This window comes from Myxocyprinus asiaticus, chromosome 16, assembly GCF_019703515.2.
Source record: "Myxocyprinus asiaticus isolate MX2 ecotype Aquarium Trade chromosome 16, UBuf_Myxa_2, whole genome shotgun sequence".
NCBI lineage: Eukaryota > Metazoa > Chordata > Actinopteri > Cypriniformes > Catostomidae > Myxocyprinus > Myxocyprinus asiaticus.
Window position 1 is genome coordinate 32,273,443 of NC_059359.1, and position 18,585 is coordinate 32,292,027.

General features: G+C 39.1%; 1 protein-coding gene across 2 annotated transcripts in view; it reads right to left on the reverse strand.

Moving 5' to 3' along the window:
• Positions 1-18,585, reverse strand: part of LOC127454480 (beta-chimaerin-like) — an 87,099-nt gene that overhangs the window by 26,218 nt on the left and 42,296 nt on the right. Inside the window, exons 2-6 of one of the 2 annotated variants that reach the window (XM_051721721.1) lie at positions 11,345-11,383; positions 8,586-8,641; positions 8,335-8,359; positions 7,419-7,532; positions 1,826-2,096 (exon numbers count right to left, since the gene is read on the reverse strand). In XM_051721721.1, the coding sequence (XP_051577681.1) occupies positions 1,826-2,096; positions 7,419-7,532; positions 8,335-8,359; positions 8,586-8,641; positions 11,345-11,358 (480 nt within the window). In that variant the 5' untranslated portion in view covers positions 11,359-11,383. Of the gene's footprint in view, positions 1-1,825; positions 2,097-7,418; positions 7,533-8,327; positions 8,360-8,585; positions 8,642-11,344; positions 11,384-18,585 lie in introns of both variants that reach the window. The other variant, XM_051721720.1, reaches the window with a different exon arrangement.

The window sequence follows — 18,585 nt, forward strand, 5'->3', positions numbered from 1 at the left end:
TTTAAATTTTTGGGTGAACTATTCCTTTAATATTTATTTAATATTTTTTGGTCCATTTTACCAGAAGAGAAAGTCTGTAAATTTGATATGCATACAGTATATCTACTAAAAGTTAACTTTGTCAACTTTTAGGAGTACATTACCATATAGATGATCATATAGAGAAGGACTAAAAGCCAGAAAACTACACCTTGATTTCAACAGGTGCTTAAAAGAAAAGTCCAGATAGTGTAAATTGATATTTAACCTCTTAAGACCTGTCTTTATGAGATTCAGGATTAAAATAATATAAAAGAACTGGGTATGTAATAAAGCAGATTTTGAGTTTACTGACAGCACATAAGTAACGCACAAGGAGTTGGACATGGACACACACACACGTTGGTGCGGATATCCTTATGAGGACTCTCCATAGACATAATGATTTTTATACTGTACAAACTATAGATTTTATCCCCTAACCCTACCCCTAAACCTAACCCTCACAAAAAACTTTCTGCATTTTACATTTTCAAAAAAACATTGTTTATTATATTTTTTAAGTGATTTGAATTATGGGGACACTAGAAATGTCCTCAAACCACATTTATAGCATAATACCCTTGTAATTACCTGTTTATAACCTAAAAAAAATTTCCTCCTAAACCACCCAAACCCACCTACACACACACACCAGACAGACAGACAGAGATCAAGCCATACTCACAGTTTGACAGTTTGTTGTGGCTGCCCTCTAGTGAACACTATCTGAACAGGGCAAATTGATCTACTGATCTACAAATTGTTAATGAATAAACAAATCTACAAATTGTTGATAAACATGAAGTGGTCATATACATAAATTAATCTTGTCTTAAAATTTGCCATCTGGTGAGTGCAACAAAAATCTAACATCCCCTATGCAAACACGAATATGGGACAGACAAACTACACTTCTTTAGACTAATTTGCAAATGTCTGAACATCTTTTATGCTGATATACGAGTTCTCATAATGAGCCATTTCACCTGAAGTGTGAGGCAGCTGAATTTATAAAGATGTAAGACAGACCTGACTGACCTGATAAAGCTCTCTCAGTGAACCACACAGTGTGTCTGATAAATAAGAGACATTTCACAACATTATCTGCATCAAAGATGCACACCCTGATACTAAAACACTCACACATTTCTAATCTTCTAAATGTCCTGTACACACAGAAATGCTCCTGTTTGTCATTTGTCCATATAACAAAGATTTGTGAAGGGAAAGAGCCATCCTAAGTTGTGTAAACAAGAAAATGCCTGCATAAATAGCTAAATAAATAAAAAATGGACAAGATGTGCGTTTACTCCTTGCAATATGCATGCATAAAGAAATAATACCAATACCTATATCCTGCTTTCTCTATTCACTGATACAGAGGAGTGCATGTAAGATTTCATGCTTATCTAACTTTCTCACAGGCATTTGCATGTAAATGTCATCTCAGATAACAACTGTGGCTCCATTAAAAGAACTGAAACAGAACTGGCAGCATTTTATAAGTTATTCAAGGGTTTGCACACACTGCATTGTTTTAGTTTACAATTCACCAAAATAATTATTCAAATCAGGTAAAAAACACAAACACGGCCATCTGCACTGAACACATTTTTTTTTTACGGAGCAAACCTTTATACTTTAATACTTTACAGGGACTGTACAGCATTGCTCCACCACTGTGATGCAGATGGCTGAACTGGCTCTTTCAAATTCAGAAAGTGCATAGGCACTATTCCAGCACAGAAAGCACCTGGTTAAACTATATTTGAAAATAAGATGCAGGATTTTTGTGCTGAAATACCTTGTCATCCTGCTGGAAAGTGACTCTTTTGGGCTCGGAACGGGTTCGACTGAGACGGTGAGTGAATCTGTCCCTCAGGAGAGAAGTGTACCCCAGGTGCTGGTAGATGGGGTTTGTGGTCATCTTGGCGATATACTCGGCTGCCTTGGTCTCAATATAGAGAGTGATGAGACCGTCTGTAACCAGATCATGCACAGACTCGAAATGCTTCTCTCCCACAAAGTGCTTTCCATCATAAAAGAGTCGGTAGTTCAGTGTCTGGCCTCCGAATCTGAGTGATAGACAAGTAATATTGTTTAAGAGAAATAATTTCATGAATGTACAGTGGAGCAGAAAAAAAATCAGTACACAATTGCTTCCAAATATACAGTACTGTGCAAAAGTCTTAGGCACATAAGATGTTTCACAAAAGCATTTGTCTTAAGATGGTTATTTAAATCTTCAGCTTTAGTGTGTCAATAGGAAATATAAATGTCCCAAACATTACTTTTGCAAATAGAAAAGATTAGAATAGAAGAACAGGGAGCCCTGCAACAGATGTCATGGTCCCCACAGAGCCCCCCACTGAACATTGTGTCAGTCTGAGATTACATAAAGAGACAGAAGCAATTGAGACAGCCTAAATAGATAGAAGAACTGTGGCGAATTCTCCAAGAAGCTTGGAACATCCTATCTGCCAACAACCAAGAAAAACTGTTTCCAGGTGTACCTGCAGAATTAGTGCTGTTTTAAAAGCAAAGATGGTCGAACTGAATATTGATTTAGCTTTTTTTATGTTTATTGGACTTTGTATGACATCAAGTGATACTATTTATATAAGACATCCTCACTATGCAACATTTTTCACAAGTGCCTAAAACTTTTGCTCAGTACTATATATGCAGTATACACATTCCAAAGTGTGTGTATGTGTATAATATATATATATATATATATATATATATATATATCACACACACACACACACACACACACACACACACACACACACACACACACACTATATTGCCAAAAGTATTCGCTCACCCATCCAAATAATTAAATTCAGGTGTTCCAATCACTTCCATGGCCACAGATGTATAAAATGAAGCACCTAGGCATGCAGACTGCTTCTACAAACATTTGTGAAAGAATGGGCCGCTCTCAGAAGCTCAATGAATTCCAGCGTGGTACTGTGATAGGATGCCACCTGTGCAACAAGTCCAGTCGTGAAATTTCCTCGCTACTAAATATTCCACAGTCAACTGTCAATGGTATTATGACAAAGTGGAAGCGATTGGGATTGACAGCAATTCAGCCATGAAGTGGTAGGCCACGTAAAATGACAGAGCGGGGTCAGCGGATGCTGAGGCGCATAGTGCGCAGAGGTCGCCAACTTTCTGCAGAGTCAATCACTACAGACCTCCAAAGTTCATGTGGCCTTCAGATTAGCTCAAGAGAGCTTCATGGAATGGGTTTCCATGGCCGAGCAGCTGCATCCAAGCCATACATCACCAAGTGCAATGCAAAGCGTCGGATGCAGTGGTGTAAAGCACGCCGCCACTGGACTCTAGAGCAGTGGAGACGCGTTCTCTGGAGTGACGAATCACGCTTCTCCATCTGGCAATCTGATGGACGAGTCTGGGTTTGGCGGTTGCCAGGAGAACGGTACTTGTCTAATTGCATTGTGCCAACTGTGAAGTTTGGTGGAGGGGGGATTATGGTGTGGGGTTGTTTTTCAGGAGCTGGGCTTGGCCCCTTAGTTCCAGTGAAAGGAACTCTGAATGCTTCAGCATACCAAGAGATTTTGGACAATTCCATGCTCCCAACTTTGTGGGAACAGTTTGGGGATGGCCCCTTCCTGTTCCAACATGACTGCGCACCAGTGCACAAAGCAAGGTCCATAAAGACATGGATGAGCGAGTTTGGTGTGGAAGAACTTGACTGGCCTGCACAGAGTCCTGACCTCAACCCAATAGAGCACCTTTGGGATGAATTAGAGCGAAGACTGCGAGCCAGGCCTTCTCGTCCAACATCAGTGTCTGACCTCACAAATGCGCTTCTGGAAGAATAGTCAAAAATTCCCATAAACAAACTCCTAAACCTTGTGGAAAGCCTTCCCAGATGAGTTGAAGCTGTTATAGCTGCAAAGGGTGGGCTGACGTCATATTAAACCCTATGGATTAAGAATGGGATGTCACTTAAGTTCATATGCGTCTAAAGGCAGATGAGCGAATACTTTTGGCAATATAGTATATATACATACATATATATATATATATACATACATATATATATATATATACACACACACACACACACACACACACACACACACATATACACACACACACACACATATACATACATACACACACACACACACACACATATACATACATACACACACACACACACACACATACACACACACACACACACACACTTTTATATACACCGATGAGCCAAAACATTATGATCACAGGTGAAGCGAATAATGTTGATCATCTCCTAACAAGGCCACATGTCAAGGTCTGGGTAGATTAGACGGTAAGCGAACAATCAGTTCTTGCAGTCAACGTGTTAAATGCAGGAGAAATGGTCAGGAGTAAAGACCTGAGTGACTTTGACAAGGGTTAAATTGTTATGGCCAGACGACTGGGTCAGAGCATCTCTGAAATGGCAAGGCTTGTGGGATGCTTCCGGTCAGCAGTGGCGACTACCTACCGACAGTGGTCCGAGAAGGGACAAACCAGCAACAGGGTGTTGGGCACCCAAGGCTCATCGATGCGCAAGGGCAACGAAGGCTATCCCGTCTGGTCCAAACCGACAGAAGATCTACTGTGGCACAAATCACAGAAAATGTTAATTATGTTACGGGAGGAATGTGTCACAACACACAGTGCATCACACCCTGCTGCGTATTGGGCTGCGTAGCCACAGACCGGTCAGAGTGCCCATGATGACCCCTGTCCACTGTCGAAAGTGACAACAATGGGCACGCAAGCATAGGAACTGGACCTTGGAGCAGAGGGAGAAGGTCGCCTGGTCCGATGAGTCCTGCTTTCTTTTACATCACGTGGACAGCCGTGTACGTGTGCATCGTTTACCTGGGGAAGTGATGGCACCATAATGCACTGTAGGAAGACGACAAGCCGGTGGAGGGCGTATGATGCTCTGGGCAATGTTCTGCTGGGAAACCCTGGCCATTCATGTGGACGTCAATTTGACAAGTGCCACCTACCTAAATATCGTTGCAGACCAGGTACACCCCTTCATGGCAATGGTATTCCCTGATGGCAGTGGCCTCATTCAGCAGGATAATGCACCCTGCCACACTGTACACATTGTTTGGGAATGGTTGAAGAACATGATGAAGAGCTCAAGGTGTTGCCCTGGCCTCCAAATTCCCCAGATCTCAATCTGATTGAGCATCTGTGGGATGTGCTGGACCAACAAGTCCAATCCACGGCAGTTCCACCCTGCAATATACAGGATTGAAGGATCAGCTGCTAATGTCTTGGTGCCCAGATACCTCAGGAAACCTTCAGGGATCTTGTAGAGTCCATGCCTCGACGGGTCAGCGCTGTTTTGGTGGCATGCGTAGGAATAACAGCATATTAGGCAGGTGGTCATAATGTTTTGGCTCATCGGTATATATATATTACACACATACACATACACACACACACACACACACACACACATATACACATACATACACACACACATACACAGTGCATCCAGAAAGTATTCACAGCGCTTCACTTTTTCCACATTTTGTTATGTTACAGCCTTATTCCAAAATGGATTAAATTCATTATTTTCCTCAAAATTCTACAAACAATACCCCATAATGACAACGTGAAAAGTCTGTTTGAAATCTTTGCAAATGTATTAAAAAAAAAAAAAAAGAAAAAAAATCACATGTACATAAGTATTCACAGCCTTTGCTCAATACTTTGTTGAAGAACCTTTGGCACCAATTACAGCCTCAAGTCTTTTTGAGTATGATGCTACAAGCTTGGCACACCTATTTTTGGGCAGTTTCTCCCATTCTTCTTTGCAGGACCTCTCAAGCTCCATCAGGTTGAATGGGGAGCGTCGGTGCACAGCCATTTTCAGATCTCTCCAGAGATGTTCAATTGGGTTCAAGTCTGGGATCTGGCTGGGCCACTCAAGGACATTCACAGAGTTGTCCCATAGCCACTCCTTTGTTATCTTGGCTGTGTACTTAGGGTCGTTGTCCTGTTGGAAGATGAACCTTCGCCCCAGTCTGAGGTCCAGAGAGCTCTGGAGCAGGTTTTCATCAAGGATATCTCTGTACATTGCTGCATTCATCTTTCCCTCAATCCTGACTAGTCTCCCAGTTCCTGCTGCTGAAAAACATCCCCACAGCATGATGCTGCCACCACCATGCTTCACTGTAGGGATGGTATTGGCCAGGTGATGAGCAGTGCCTGGTTTCCTCCAGGCATGACGCTTGCCATTCAGGCCAAAGAGTTCAATCTTTGTTTCTCATGGTCTGAGAGTCCTTCAGGTGCCTTTTGGCAAACTCCAGGCGGGCTGTCATGTGCCTTTTACTGAGTAGTGGCTTCCGTCTGGCCACTCTACCATACAGGCCTGATTGGTGGAGTGCTGCAGAGATGGTTGTTCTTCTGGAAGGTTCTCCTCTCTCCACAGAGAAACGCTGGAGCTCTGTCAGAGTGACCATCGGGTTCTTGGCCACCTCACTGACTAAGGCCCTTCTCCCCCGATCGCACAGTTTGGCCGGGCGGCCAGCTCTAGGAAGAGTCCTGGTGGTTCCAAACTTCATCCATTTACGGATGATGGAGGCCACTGTCCTCATTGGGACCTTCAATGCTGCAGAAAGTTTTCTGTACCCTTCCCCAGATCTGTGCCTTGATACAATTCTGTCTCGGAGGTCTACAGACAATTCCTTGGACTTCATGGCTTGGTTTGTGCTGTGATATGCACTGCTAACTGTGGGACCTTATATAGACAGGTGTGTGCCTTTCCAAATCATGTCCAATCAACTGAATTTACCACAGGTGGACTCCAATCAAGTTGTAGAAACATCTCAAGGATGATCAGTGGAAACAGGATGCACCTGAGCTCAATTTTGAGTGTCATGGCAAAGGCTGTGAATACTTATGTACATGTGATTTTTTCATTTTTTATTTTTAATAAATTTGCAAAGATTTCAAACGAACTTCTTTCACGTTGTCATTATGGGGTATTGTTTGTAGAATTGAGGAAAATAATGAATTTAATCCATTTTGGAATAAGGCTGTAACAACAAAATGTGGAAAAAGTGAAGCGCTGTGAATACTTTCCGGATGCACTATATACAGTATGTATATATATTTTTTATTTATTTTATTTTTTCCAGCACCTCCAAATGTGGTTTGAGTGATCTGATCACAAAAACTTTTGAACCTCGTATACACCTGTATTTACATTAGTGTTGGCCATTTGTGATCAGATCGCCCGGAATGGATGTAAATACCAGGTGTAAACGTGGTCATACTGGTATAAAGGATGAATAGATAGATACGTAAATGTACTACAGAACATATAGGTATAGTGAAAAGGATAAATGGATGGAGTGTACCTCAATGCAAGTGTGTATGTTCCTGGTTGTCTTTGACTCTCTCTGATGAGGTAAGCACCCTCTGTCCCTGCAAGCATTTCATCTGCACACTCTCTGGAAATCAGACCATGGAACCTGTGCACAGACACTATGATTTGTCCTGGTGTGTGTACACGTACACACACGTACACACACACAGCTCAGACTCTCTCTAATGCTTAAATATTCACATTCACATTTTCTCTCAATTGACATAATAAAAATCACAGTCTCTCTCTCTCTCTCTCTCTCTCTCATATACAGTCTTTCATATCAACACCCACCCACACACTGGTACACTAGATCAATGTGCATTACATCTCATGTCAGTCTTAAAAGGAACAGTTAATCCAAACATTTTATGAACTAACCAGCATGTCGTTCCAAATGCGCACTTTCTGCCAGTAAACACAAAATGTGAATTTCAAAGCATATCCTGGTGAAAGTGGGTCTGTCAAACTTCAAATTGACAAAAAAAAAAGCATGAACAGTAGTCCATAAAAGAGATCCACATGACTTGTGAGCTATATTGCAAGTTTTGTGTAATGAACAGACAGAAATTTAAACTGTTATTTACTGAAAATGTTTGAAATGTGATAATTAGGTCAAATGTTGTTGACACTTTAATCATTTTCAAGCTTAAAAGACACAGTTTCCATACACTTTATTATATGGACAAGGACGGCTCTGATTTTCTTTAAAATAACTCCACAGAAGAAGAAAGAAATTTATACGGGTTTGGAACAACACAGGGATAAGTAAATGACAGAATTAGCATTCTGTTATGACCTATTCCTTAAAATTATATATTCTGCCCACAAATTTCACACACATTATTGGATGCACTGAGAGATGTACTGAAGGTAGAAAATCATAAAGTTAGAAACTCACTCTCTACCATAGTGCTTGGGCCTGCTCCCCATCTGAAAGTCAAAGAAGGAGAGGGGAAGAGAGAAGAACATTGATTGAGAAATACAGTTTGCAACACATCACTTTGTCAAACTGTGGCTCTTCTTTTCTAAGAGGATGAGTGGCAGTCTGACAGTCAGAACAATTGCTGCAGTGTTTAGTGAAGATATGCTGATTGAGTCAATATGAGTCATGTTTGATAAACCTTGGGAGTGTTTACACATATTTTCCTGTACTAACCTCCTGAGGACATGTAATCCTCTTTGGTCTTGGTGCTTCCTGCTGTAGCTGATACACTGACAATAAATGAAAAATAAAGAAAAAGATAATAAGAGCTTGTTACTCAGGTTATTCTTCTTGACTGGAAGACCAAAGCCTTCAGCCTTTTGAAGTACTGTAAATATCACATCATTCAGAACTGCACAAATCTCAAATCAGAACAATTCAGTACAATGGATATACACGATACCAAATCTAGAGTTCCTGAATTTTGGTTTAAACTCTGTTTACTAGGGATGTCATAAAATATCAATTATTTTTTTATTTTTTTTGGGGGGGGGGATTTTCCCCCTTTTTCTCCCAATTTGGAATGCCCAATTCCCAATGTGCTTTTTTAAGTCCTCGTGGTCACGTAGTGATTCGCCTCAGTCCGGGTGGCGGAGGACAAATCCCAGTTGCCTCCATGTCTGAGACCGTCAACCTGCGCATCTTATCAAATGGCTTGTTGAGCACGTTGCCATGGAGACATAGCGCGTGTGGAGGCTTCACGCCATCCACCGCAGCAACCACACTCAACTCACCATGTGCCTCACCGAGAACGAACCAGATTATAGCGACCACGAGGAGGTTACCCCATGCGACTCTACCCTCTCTAGCAACCGGGTCAATTTGGTTGCTTAGGAGACATGGCTGGAGTCACTCAGCACGCCCTGGGTTTCGAACTAGTGAACTCCAGGGGTGATAGCCAGTGTCTTTACCACTGAGCTACCCAGGCCCCCTGTGATACATCGATTATTGATCTGTCACGTTATTTTATCAATATATTTTTGAGGCACTGATATATTAAAATTAGCCGACATTTAAATTAGAAGCCTAATTTGCATGCTTTCAAATTCAATCAGTTGGCCTCTTTTTAACAGTCTGGCGTCTGCCCTAAAAGTGTAGGGACACCACCAGAGGGTGATATAACATACACTGAAGCCAGCTGCAGTCAAGAAAAGTAACACATACACACAGGACGTGGTAGTCCAAAGTTAGGAAAGTTTTTGTACTTCAAGAATGAACAAAGTAACATCGATGAGTTTGCAGGTTAGGGTATGAAACTGGTGTAACTCCGCAAACTGAACGATCAGAAATGGTGACGTTTATTATGCAATTTCTCTGTATGTAGCCTTGAATAGGTCTTTCATTCAAGCTGTCAAACCACAAAATGACATACTTGTAACTGAAAATACATTGTGTAGGCTATATGAAAGATACATATACACAATATATCATCCAGCGATGGCTAGAGTAAATCATCTTTGTCCTTTGATAATGATTTGGGTCGAATTTAATGGAAAACTATGCAAGATGTGCTCCGTGGCACTTCATAATTTTGAAGCTGAGCATTGACTTTGTGAGTGTACCTTTGTAGAAAATAATAGTTTCAAACTGTAGAATGTAACATGTCCGGTGATGTGACATGTCCGGTGTGCGATCCCCTTTAATTTACCCTGGCGCTCACGCTTTACCAAAGTTGTGTTGAGAAAAATGTTTGAAGAGCAGCAACAAGCAGCCCAATTTATATCTGAAAAAGTGCATTCAGAAAGTATTCAGACCCCTTCATTTTTTGTGAAAACCAGAAATTCCTCAGATTATCCTCTCCAAATTAATCGGCTAGCAAGGGTAGGGTCAGTTTGTGGTAACGTTGAACAGCATTCCTTTGATAGAGGGTAATTCACAATGATAGGAAAAAAAAAAAAAAAAATGGGGATTTCGAGCCATGATTTCCATCACTAAAGGGAATATTAGGGTCTCATATACAAATAAACTGATCCTGTGTCCCCTTGTCTCTCCATGTACCTATATTATCAATCTGTGTCACTCTTTACTGGTAGGGAAAAGTATAAAAGTAATTTCAAACCTGTATGCAGTTATATTTTTCCATGGAACACAAAAGGAGAATTTCTTCACACTCTTTTCCATACAAAGACAGTTCATAGTGACCACATCTGCCAAGCTCTAAAAAGTCATAAAAGTAGTCTATATGACTTGTGCGCTATAAACAAAGTATTCTGAAGCTATTCAATAACTTTACATACTCCACTGCAGTTTGAGAGAAGCGCATGAGTCGTATGCACTGCTTTTATGTCGCCATTTCTGCGACTAACAGACATATTTACAATGAACTGTTTTATTGAAAAGAGCTGCTTCAGAATTCTCCTTTTGTGTTCAACAGAAAAATAACAGCATAAAGTTTTGAAACTACATGATGGTGAGTAAATAATGTCAGAAGTTTTGTATGAGCTATTCATTTATTATTGGCATAGATCAGTGTGAAAAGAGCAGCACTAGTGAAATGATCAATACGGGCTCAATAACAGCAGTAGATGTGCCGGGGCACTTTAGTTCCACATGGACTCAACCTTCTCTTGATTACTTCATTAAAAGCTGCTTTTAATGTTACGGGTTAACATGCATGTTATACAGTACAATATATATACACAACAGAGTGGTATAGGAGTGATCTTGGAGTGAGAGAGAGAACACAGACGCTCCCGGCGAAAATCACAAAACTTCAACTTCACACTGCTCACATACTCTGGGACTGTGAAGAGTTTTGCCAGTTTGCTGTTAAGTGTGTCAACTGGATCTAGTTTTGAAGCATTCAAATCTCCACTGTGATAATGATTTCTTGATTTGTATATTATAACCATGTTGGTGTAACTATGAACATCATCCTTAGGATACATGCATGACATTGAAAATGTCCTTCAAAAAAACATTCAAATACTCACGATAGGACTTCCATATTGGTGGTTGATAATCTTCAGGATCTACAAAAAAAAAAAAAAAAGATAAGATAATGTCAGACTGGGAGGACCTTTTTTATGATTTATGTGCTATGAATACATGCTAAAATAATTGTTTCGTGTAAGCTTTTCTCACTTAACAGTGTACTTTACACATAACCTGATACTTACGGTCAGTTTAGAGAGTGTTCTAAGGTTATTAGAATATTTTATTAATGTAAAGTTATTCTGTAAGCTGTGATGCATACTTGTAATGCTCAATGGGGTTAGGTGAAAGTTCAAGATCTAAATGCAGCTTTTAATGAAGGTACACAAAGCAAAATAAGTAAATCCTCAAACACAGGAAACATTAGAAATCAAGAAAACAAACATTACAACCATAAATGGAAAATAACTGACGAAAAACCCAGGAAAACCAAGGGATCAAATACACAAGGGTCAAACAGGGAAACAAGGAACACCTGGGACTAATAATCACAAGAACCAATGAAACAAAAGACAACGACATGAACTACAAAACCCATAATCTAAACACAAAACAAGCAGGGAACAATAAACATACATGGCGACCCCTAGTGGTCACCAGGGTAATTGTGACAATACTACATTACATGGCTCTGAACAGCACAATCCTCTCTCTACAATTCCCTTAGGGCTATACATGTTTAACACTTCTTTTATTTAGTTCCTGTGCACAAGGATGAAAAATATACAAATTTTGTTCTTTGTAAAACACTTGTACAACTAAAACAATCACACACACACACACACACACACTGGGGTCATGGAAAAAGAGGAGATTATCATCGCTCACCTATCAAAAACCTTTATATGTTTCCAGGGTAAATTGCAAAAATTGTGGAAAAGTTAGATTTGGGCAGAGGAAAGAGAAGAACTCAGAAAATATATTTTGTATAACTTATTATTTATGCACATAGAAGATTTGTTGTTACAGTTACAGCATGAGGTGTTTATGATAATATTACTGTATGCTTAATACTCTCTACACTTAAGTGATAAAAGTGGACAGGGAAGCAGAACCTCAGGTAAGCAGATAATTTCTCTGAAAATCTGAAGAAAAAAAATGACAGCCTGGATATGGAGATTAATTTGCAGAGATTATGCATATTAATAAGAAGATTAATGATCTCTGCATTTCCAGAGCAGACTGAAACAGTAGAAGGGTATAAAATAATGTCTGACTTGTAGAAAACAAAACATTTTTTATAAAACAGACAGTTCTGACCCTAAAGTCTGATTGGATGAGAAAATGCATATAAACGCATATATTCTATAATGTGTCCAGTTGCTTCGGGGTTTGGCAAATGTAAACAGCCTACAGGCAAATTAACTATAGTACTTAGCAGAGGAAATGTTTATTCAGGTTATTGTTGTTAATAAATGTTTGATTAATGTTAATATTAAATAAATATTTATTGAACATTGATGTCTTTTATTATATTGTTGCTGTTTGCTTGTGCCAAGGACAGTATATATACAGTATATAGAGTATGTATATATATATATATATATATATATATATATCACACATATACATCCATATATTTCATTTTCATTAGTCTAATTTTACATTTTACATTAATGCATATGATTTAAATATTTTATTTATTATTATTTACTATTTATCAGTAATTCATTGTTATGAGTTATCACACAAAAAGTATTTAAAAAATGCCATAAAACTTTTATACAAAAATAACTAAATAAAACAGGGTTTTCAGGATGGTTCCTCTCAATCTTCTCACACTATTTAAAAATCAGATAGTATCAACCCTGTATTCTGATTGGATGAGCTGAAAGTTGCTAAGTTGCTTGGCACCAGTAAACAGCATACAGTTAGACAAATTATCTATATAACGTGGCATAGGAATTTTTTATTTTGTCTTATACAGCTGTTGCCGCTGTTTTATAAACTCTTTGCCTATAGTGCTAATTAAAGGACACCCTTTACCCGTGGTAAAATTACTGTAACCCGTAGCCTCTTGTGGCTTGTTACGATGTTTTATTATTGTTTTACATTTTATTTTAATTCAAGTAGTTTATTAAATATGCCATAAAACTATATGCACTTCAATTTCAGACAGTCTAAACAGCCTTCATACAGGAGACTGAAAGCTTCAATACAAAAATAAATAATTTAAGCAGGGTTCTCAGGAAAACAAGACGGTTCCTCTCGCAGTCTAGCCAGACAGGCTTCTAGATGATCAATATTAGTAAAGTATGTTAAGTAGGACCAGAATTAATCCATAAACAGAACAATTTTGGCATTGAAAGAGAGAGACTTATTTGAAATTACAGTAGAACTGCATGTGCACAGCCTAAGTGAATGAGACTATGGCTTTGATCAGTGTTTCCTCGTCAAAAAGCAATGACAAATACTTTGTCTGAGTTGAGTGGTTATGATATACCTTGGAAAGTGTGATAAAGTTCAGAAAGTGTGATTGTGTGATTTTAAAGGTCTGTGTGTGTGGAGAAACATGGGTACAGCAAGTGAGAGAAAGAGAGTAGAAAGCAGCAGCCCTTGTTCCTTCAGTAAATCAGTGTCTATGAGTGTATAAATCAGTGCATGTTCTCTGCTCTTCCCTGAATATATGCTGCTCTCTAAGGATCCATGTCTTATTTCAGGCACCATCTCTTTTACTGTCAGCACTTTAAGACTGTGGGTAGTCAGCATTTCATCCCTGCCTACACACTCACAACACAAGCTCAAAGTCCAGCCCCCAACACACATAAGAGATACAAAGTGCTCCATTCAAACCAGTACAATCAAACATGTAACAACTGGAACCCTATACAACTTCAAGAGTTAAATGGATAGTTCACCCAAAAATTAACATTGTCATCATAAACAGACTGTTCCGTTGATCCAAATATATGAGTTTTTTTTTTTTATTATTATCATGGAACACAAAAGGAGGTGTTAGGCAGAAAGTCTGGGACTGACAGCCTCAGTCACCATTTACTTTCATTGTATGAAACAAAGATGCAATTAAAGTGAATGGTAACTGAGACTAACATTCTACCTGACATCTCTTTTAGTGTTCCATAGAATAAAGTAGGGTTGCATGGTATACTGGTGCTATATGGTAGTATCGCAAAACTAAAGCTTCAAAATACTTGCGGTGCCACATTATTTTTTAAACGGTAGTACCGTCAATATGGCAGTACCGTAAGTTATGTTGAATGTGTGGTAGTAAATATAATTTTTGCTAAAACCTTTATTTGAATCAGACCCAAGTCTGCAATAACATTAAAAATATAGTTTTTTCGAGTGGCGTCCCCTTCACGCAGTGCCCTTTAAGAATGCAATGTGTAATCTGCACTCGTGCTGCTATTTACCAGGAGAGAGGGGCTAAAGCGGTTGTAATTAGTGGTCAACCGATATTTCACAGAGGCCGATAAATCGGCTGATATTCTGACTTTTTTAATTATCAGCATCGGCCGATAAATTTTCCCCTTTGGCCGATTTGTTTCTTATTTTTTTTCCAATTTGGAATGCCCAGTTCCCAATGCGCTCAAAATCCTCATGGTGGCGTAGTGACTCAATCCGGGTGCGGAGGACGAATCTCAGTTGCCTCCGCATCCGAGACCGTCAATCCACGCATCTTATCATGTGGCTTGTTGAGCGTGTTACCGTGGAGGCTTCACGCCATCTATCGCGGCACCCACGCACAACTCACCACGCGCCCCACCGAGAGCAAACCACATTTTAGTGACCATGAGGAGGTTACCCCATGTGACTCTACCCTCCCTACCAACTGGGCCAATTTGGTTGCTTAGGAGACCTGGCTGGAGTCACTCAGCACGCCCTGTATTCGAACTCGCAACCCCAGGTGTGGTAGTCAGCGTCTTTACTCGCTGAGCTACCCAGGCCTGGCTGATTTGTTTCTTGAGGGTGCTGAGAATTGCCTCTTGCATGTGAAGAGACTGAGACATGTTAATGACCATACATGGTTCATTTTGTTGTTATGTGCCATCGTGTTACCACAATAATAGACCGGTGTGCAACACAGTGTCATTTAAACGGCCCACATATCAGAGCTGCGGCAGATGCGTTTAAGCTCATAATGTTAAAGTGCTCGCCTGTTTCATTCTCCCTCTCTCTCCTCAACAGTTCCCTGTAACTTTAAATGTCTTGTCTAATGATAAAAAGGCAAATATTAATAAAACTAATATCATATAAAATATGCGCATTATCTCGTTTAAACAGATGTAATAAACCAACCTCACACAACTTCAGCAGATCCAGCATCCCGTGGAGCGCTCATTTATTTACCTCTAAAGCATGTATTCCATCAGCCTCTCCTCAACAGTTCCCTGTCACTTTTAACTTTCTTTTCTAATGATAAAAGGCAAATATCAATAAAACTTATATTATATACCATCTGCAAATATGCAGATATCTCGTTTAAACAGATGTAATTCATGAACCTCGCAAAAATCCAGCGTTTTTTCTTCCCGTCGAGCGCTCATCTAATATCTTCCTCTGAAGCGCGTATTCTATCAGCCAGAATCAAAACTTTAGGATCAGGATCAAAAGTTCCTCTGATTCACAAATCATGACGACAGTCCAAGCAGGCAATTCAGGACATTTAAACTGTCAGGAGATTGCTGCTTACACTGGATCCACACGAGCGCGTGAGTGCAACCAAAATCTTTCTAGCAAGTCAGTCCACTGTCGGCCATGTCTGGAATGCTCTTGGGAGGCTATTTTCAGTCATGAAAGTGCAGCTCCTATCTACTTGAATGGTGAAAGAATGAAATCTCCAAAACGGTTGGTCAAGATTTCAAATCAGAACATATTTCAAATCAGTAGTAAAATCTTACTAAAAAATGCAATTTTCCCAGGTTTTAGCTAATGCGCATGCGCTTTCTTGAGTTTACTGACAGGCGATGTCTGTATCTAAAAGGTGACTGGCTCTTTTACCAGTAAGTTGGGACTTCCTATCTACATCCATTGACCGTTGGCTGCAGTTGGGCGATCTATTTTCTCCCATTCATTTTAACAGAAGTGGCCCATCTCTGCTAAATTGTCTCTGGTGCAACTTCAGGGTAAATGCTTTGAGTAAATGTCTTATTCACTATGCACTGTATGTACATTTGGTTTGATTTGGTATTTTTTGAGATTGCTAACGTGGACATGCCATGTATGGTTGCTGGACTACTGTGTGTACTGTTATTTCCTTCTTCCTAAAATATAAAAAATTTCTTCATGTGCAAATAAATTACTAAAATTTGATGACAACACAAATTAGAAGAAACTGCTATCTACCATTTAAAATACAATATAATTTTTTTAGATTATTTTTTACAAAGTTAAAGTTTTGTCTGAAATTGAGTAAATATAGTGCTAAATAAGAGTTTATTATTTATTTGTTTAGCTATTTTATGTTTATGTTATTCACTATATTAAATTTGTTTTATATCTGCATTTTATCGGACTATCGGCATTGGCCATTAAAAAACCCATATCGGTCGACCACTAGTTGCTCAAAACAGTCTTTTCAACATTACAATATCTTTATTTTTATGTTACCAACATTCAAATATTCACAGAAACAATGGAATAAAAGTTTTTTTGTTTTTTTTTTTTACATTAAACTAAGAATGTATTAGGTAGCAAGTTAGTCCATTTGAGCCTTCTCCCTGTTCATCCATCAGTTATTTTCACCACTTACAGAGCAACAAGTGGAATTTCTAAGAACCACCTTTGCTATGACAAACTGTTAAGAATTAACACTATCGTGTGGTATCGTGATACTATTTGGTATTGTGATACTTTAGCTGGTATTGTATCGTAATATATGATAATGGTATTGTGACAACCCTAGAAGAAATTAAGTTATATGTGTTTGGAACAATCTGGGTGAGAAAATTACAGAATTGTAATTTTTTTTTGGTGAACTATCCCTTTAAGAAATGAGTGAGCAATGCAGCAAGATATTAGTCTGTGTATCTATCTTGACAAAATTATTAAATCATTATACAAAAACATGTCCAACCACTTAACACAGACAGTAAGAAACAGGTGAAAGGCACTCTGTTGAGGACAAAAAAATCTGAGCTGCTCAGCTTAGTTTCTTTTAATACCCTGCCATTAATAAAGGATATGAAAAAGGCAATTGCTATGCTGAACCAGAACAAAAGGATTGAGGCTTTGAGAAAAACTGTTCCCATGTAATCCCTCTGCATGTGCTTGCAAGGAGTATTTTGCAAGAACATCAAGCGATTTAGGGTCCAGTAAATTGTCTTTCTAAAAAGAGGATGATATAGCTATTTCTAAATGTTGCCTGAGGTTTGGATCTGTGTTTTGCCAGCAATTTCTGTAAATTATGCAATTTCTTTTATACTGTGTATTATATATATACACACACACACACACACACACACACACACACACACACACACACACACACACACACACTACTGTGCAAAAGTTTTAGGCACTTGGGAAAAATGTTGCATAGTGAGGAAGTCTTCAAAAATAATGCCATAAATAGTTTTCATTTATCAATTAACGTCATACAAAGTCCAGTATACATAAAAAAGCTACAGTGCATTCGGAAAGTATTCACAGCGCTTCACTTTTTCCACATTTTGTTATGTTACAGCCTTATTCCAAAATTGATTAAATTCATTATTTTCCTCAAAATTCTACAAACAATACCCCATAATGACAACGTGAAAGAAGTTCGTTTGAAATCTTTGCAAATTTATTAAAAAAAAAAAAATCGAAAAAAAAAAAAAAAAAATCACATGTACATAAGTATTCACAGCCTTTGCTCAATACTTTGTTGAAGAACCTTTGGCACCAATTACAGCCTCAAGTCTTTTTGAGTATGATGCTTCAAGCTTGGCACATCTATTTTTGGGCAGTTTCTCCCATTCTTCTTTGCAGGACCTCTCAAGCTCCATCAGGTTGGATGGGGAGCATCAGTGCACAGCCATTTTCAGATCTCTCCAGAGATGTTCAATCAGGTTCAAGTCTGGGCTCTGGCTGGGCCACTCAAGGACATTCACAGAGTTGTCCCGTAGCCACTCCTTTGTTATCTTGGCTGTGTGCTTAGTGTCGTTGTCCTGTTGGAAGATGAACCTTCACCCCAGTCTGAGGTCCAGAGAGCTCTGGAGCAGGTTTTCATCAAGGATATCTCTGTACATTGCTGCATTCATCTTTCCCTCGATCCTGACTAGTCTCCCAGTTCCTG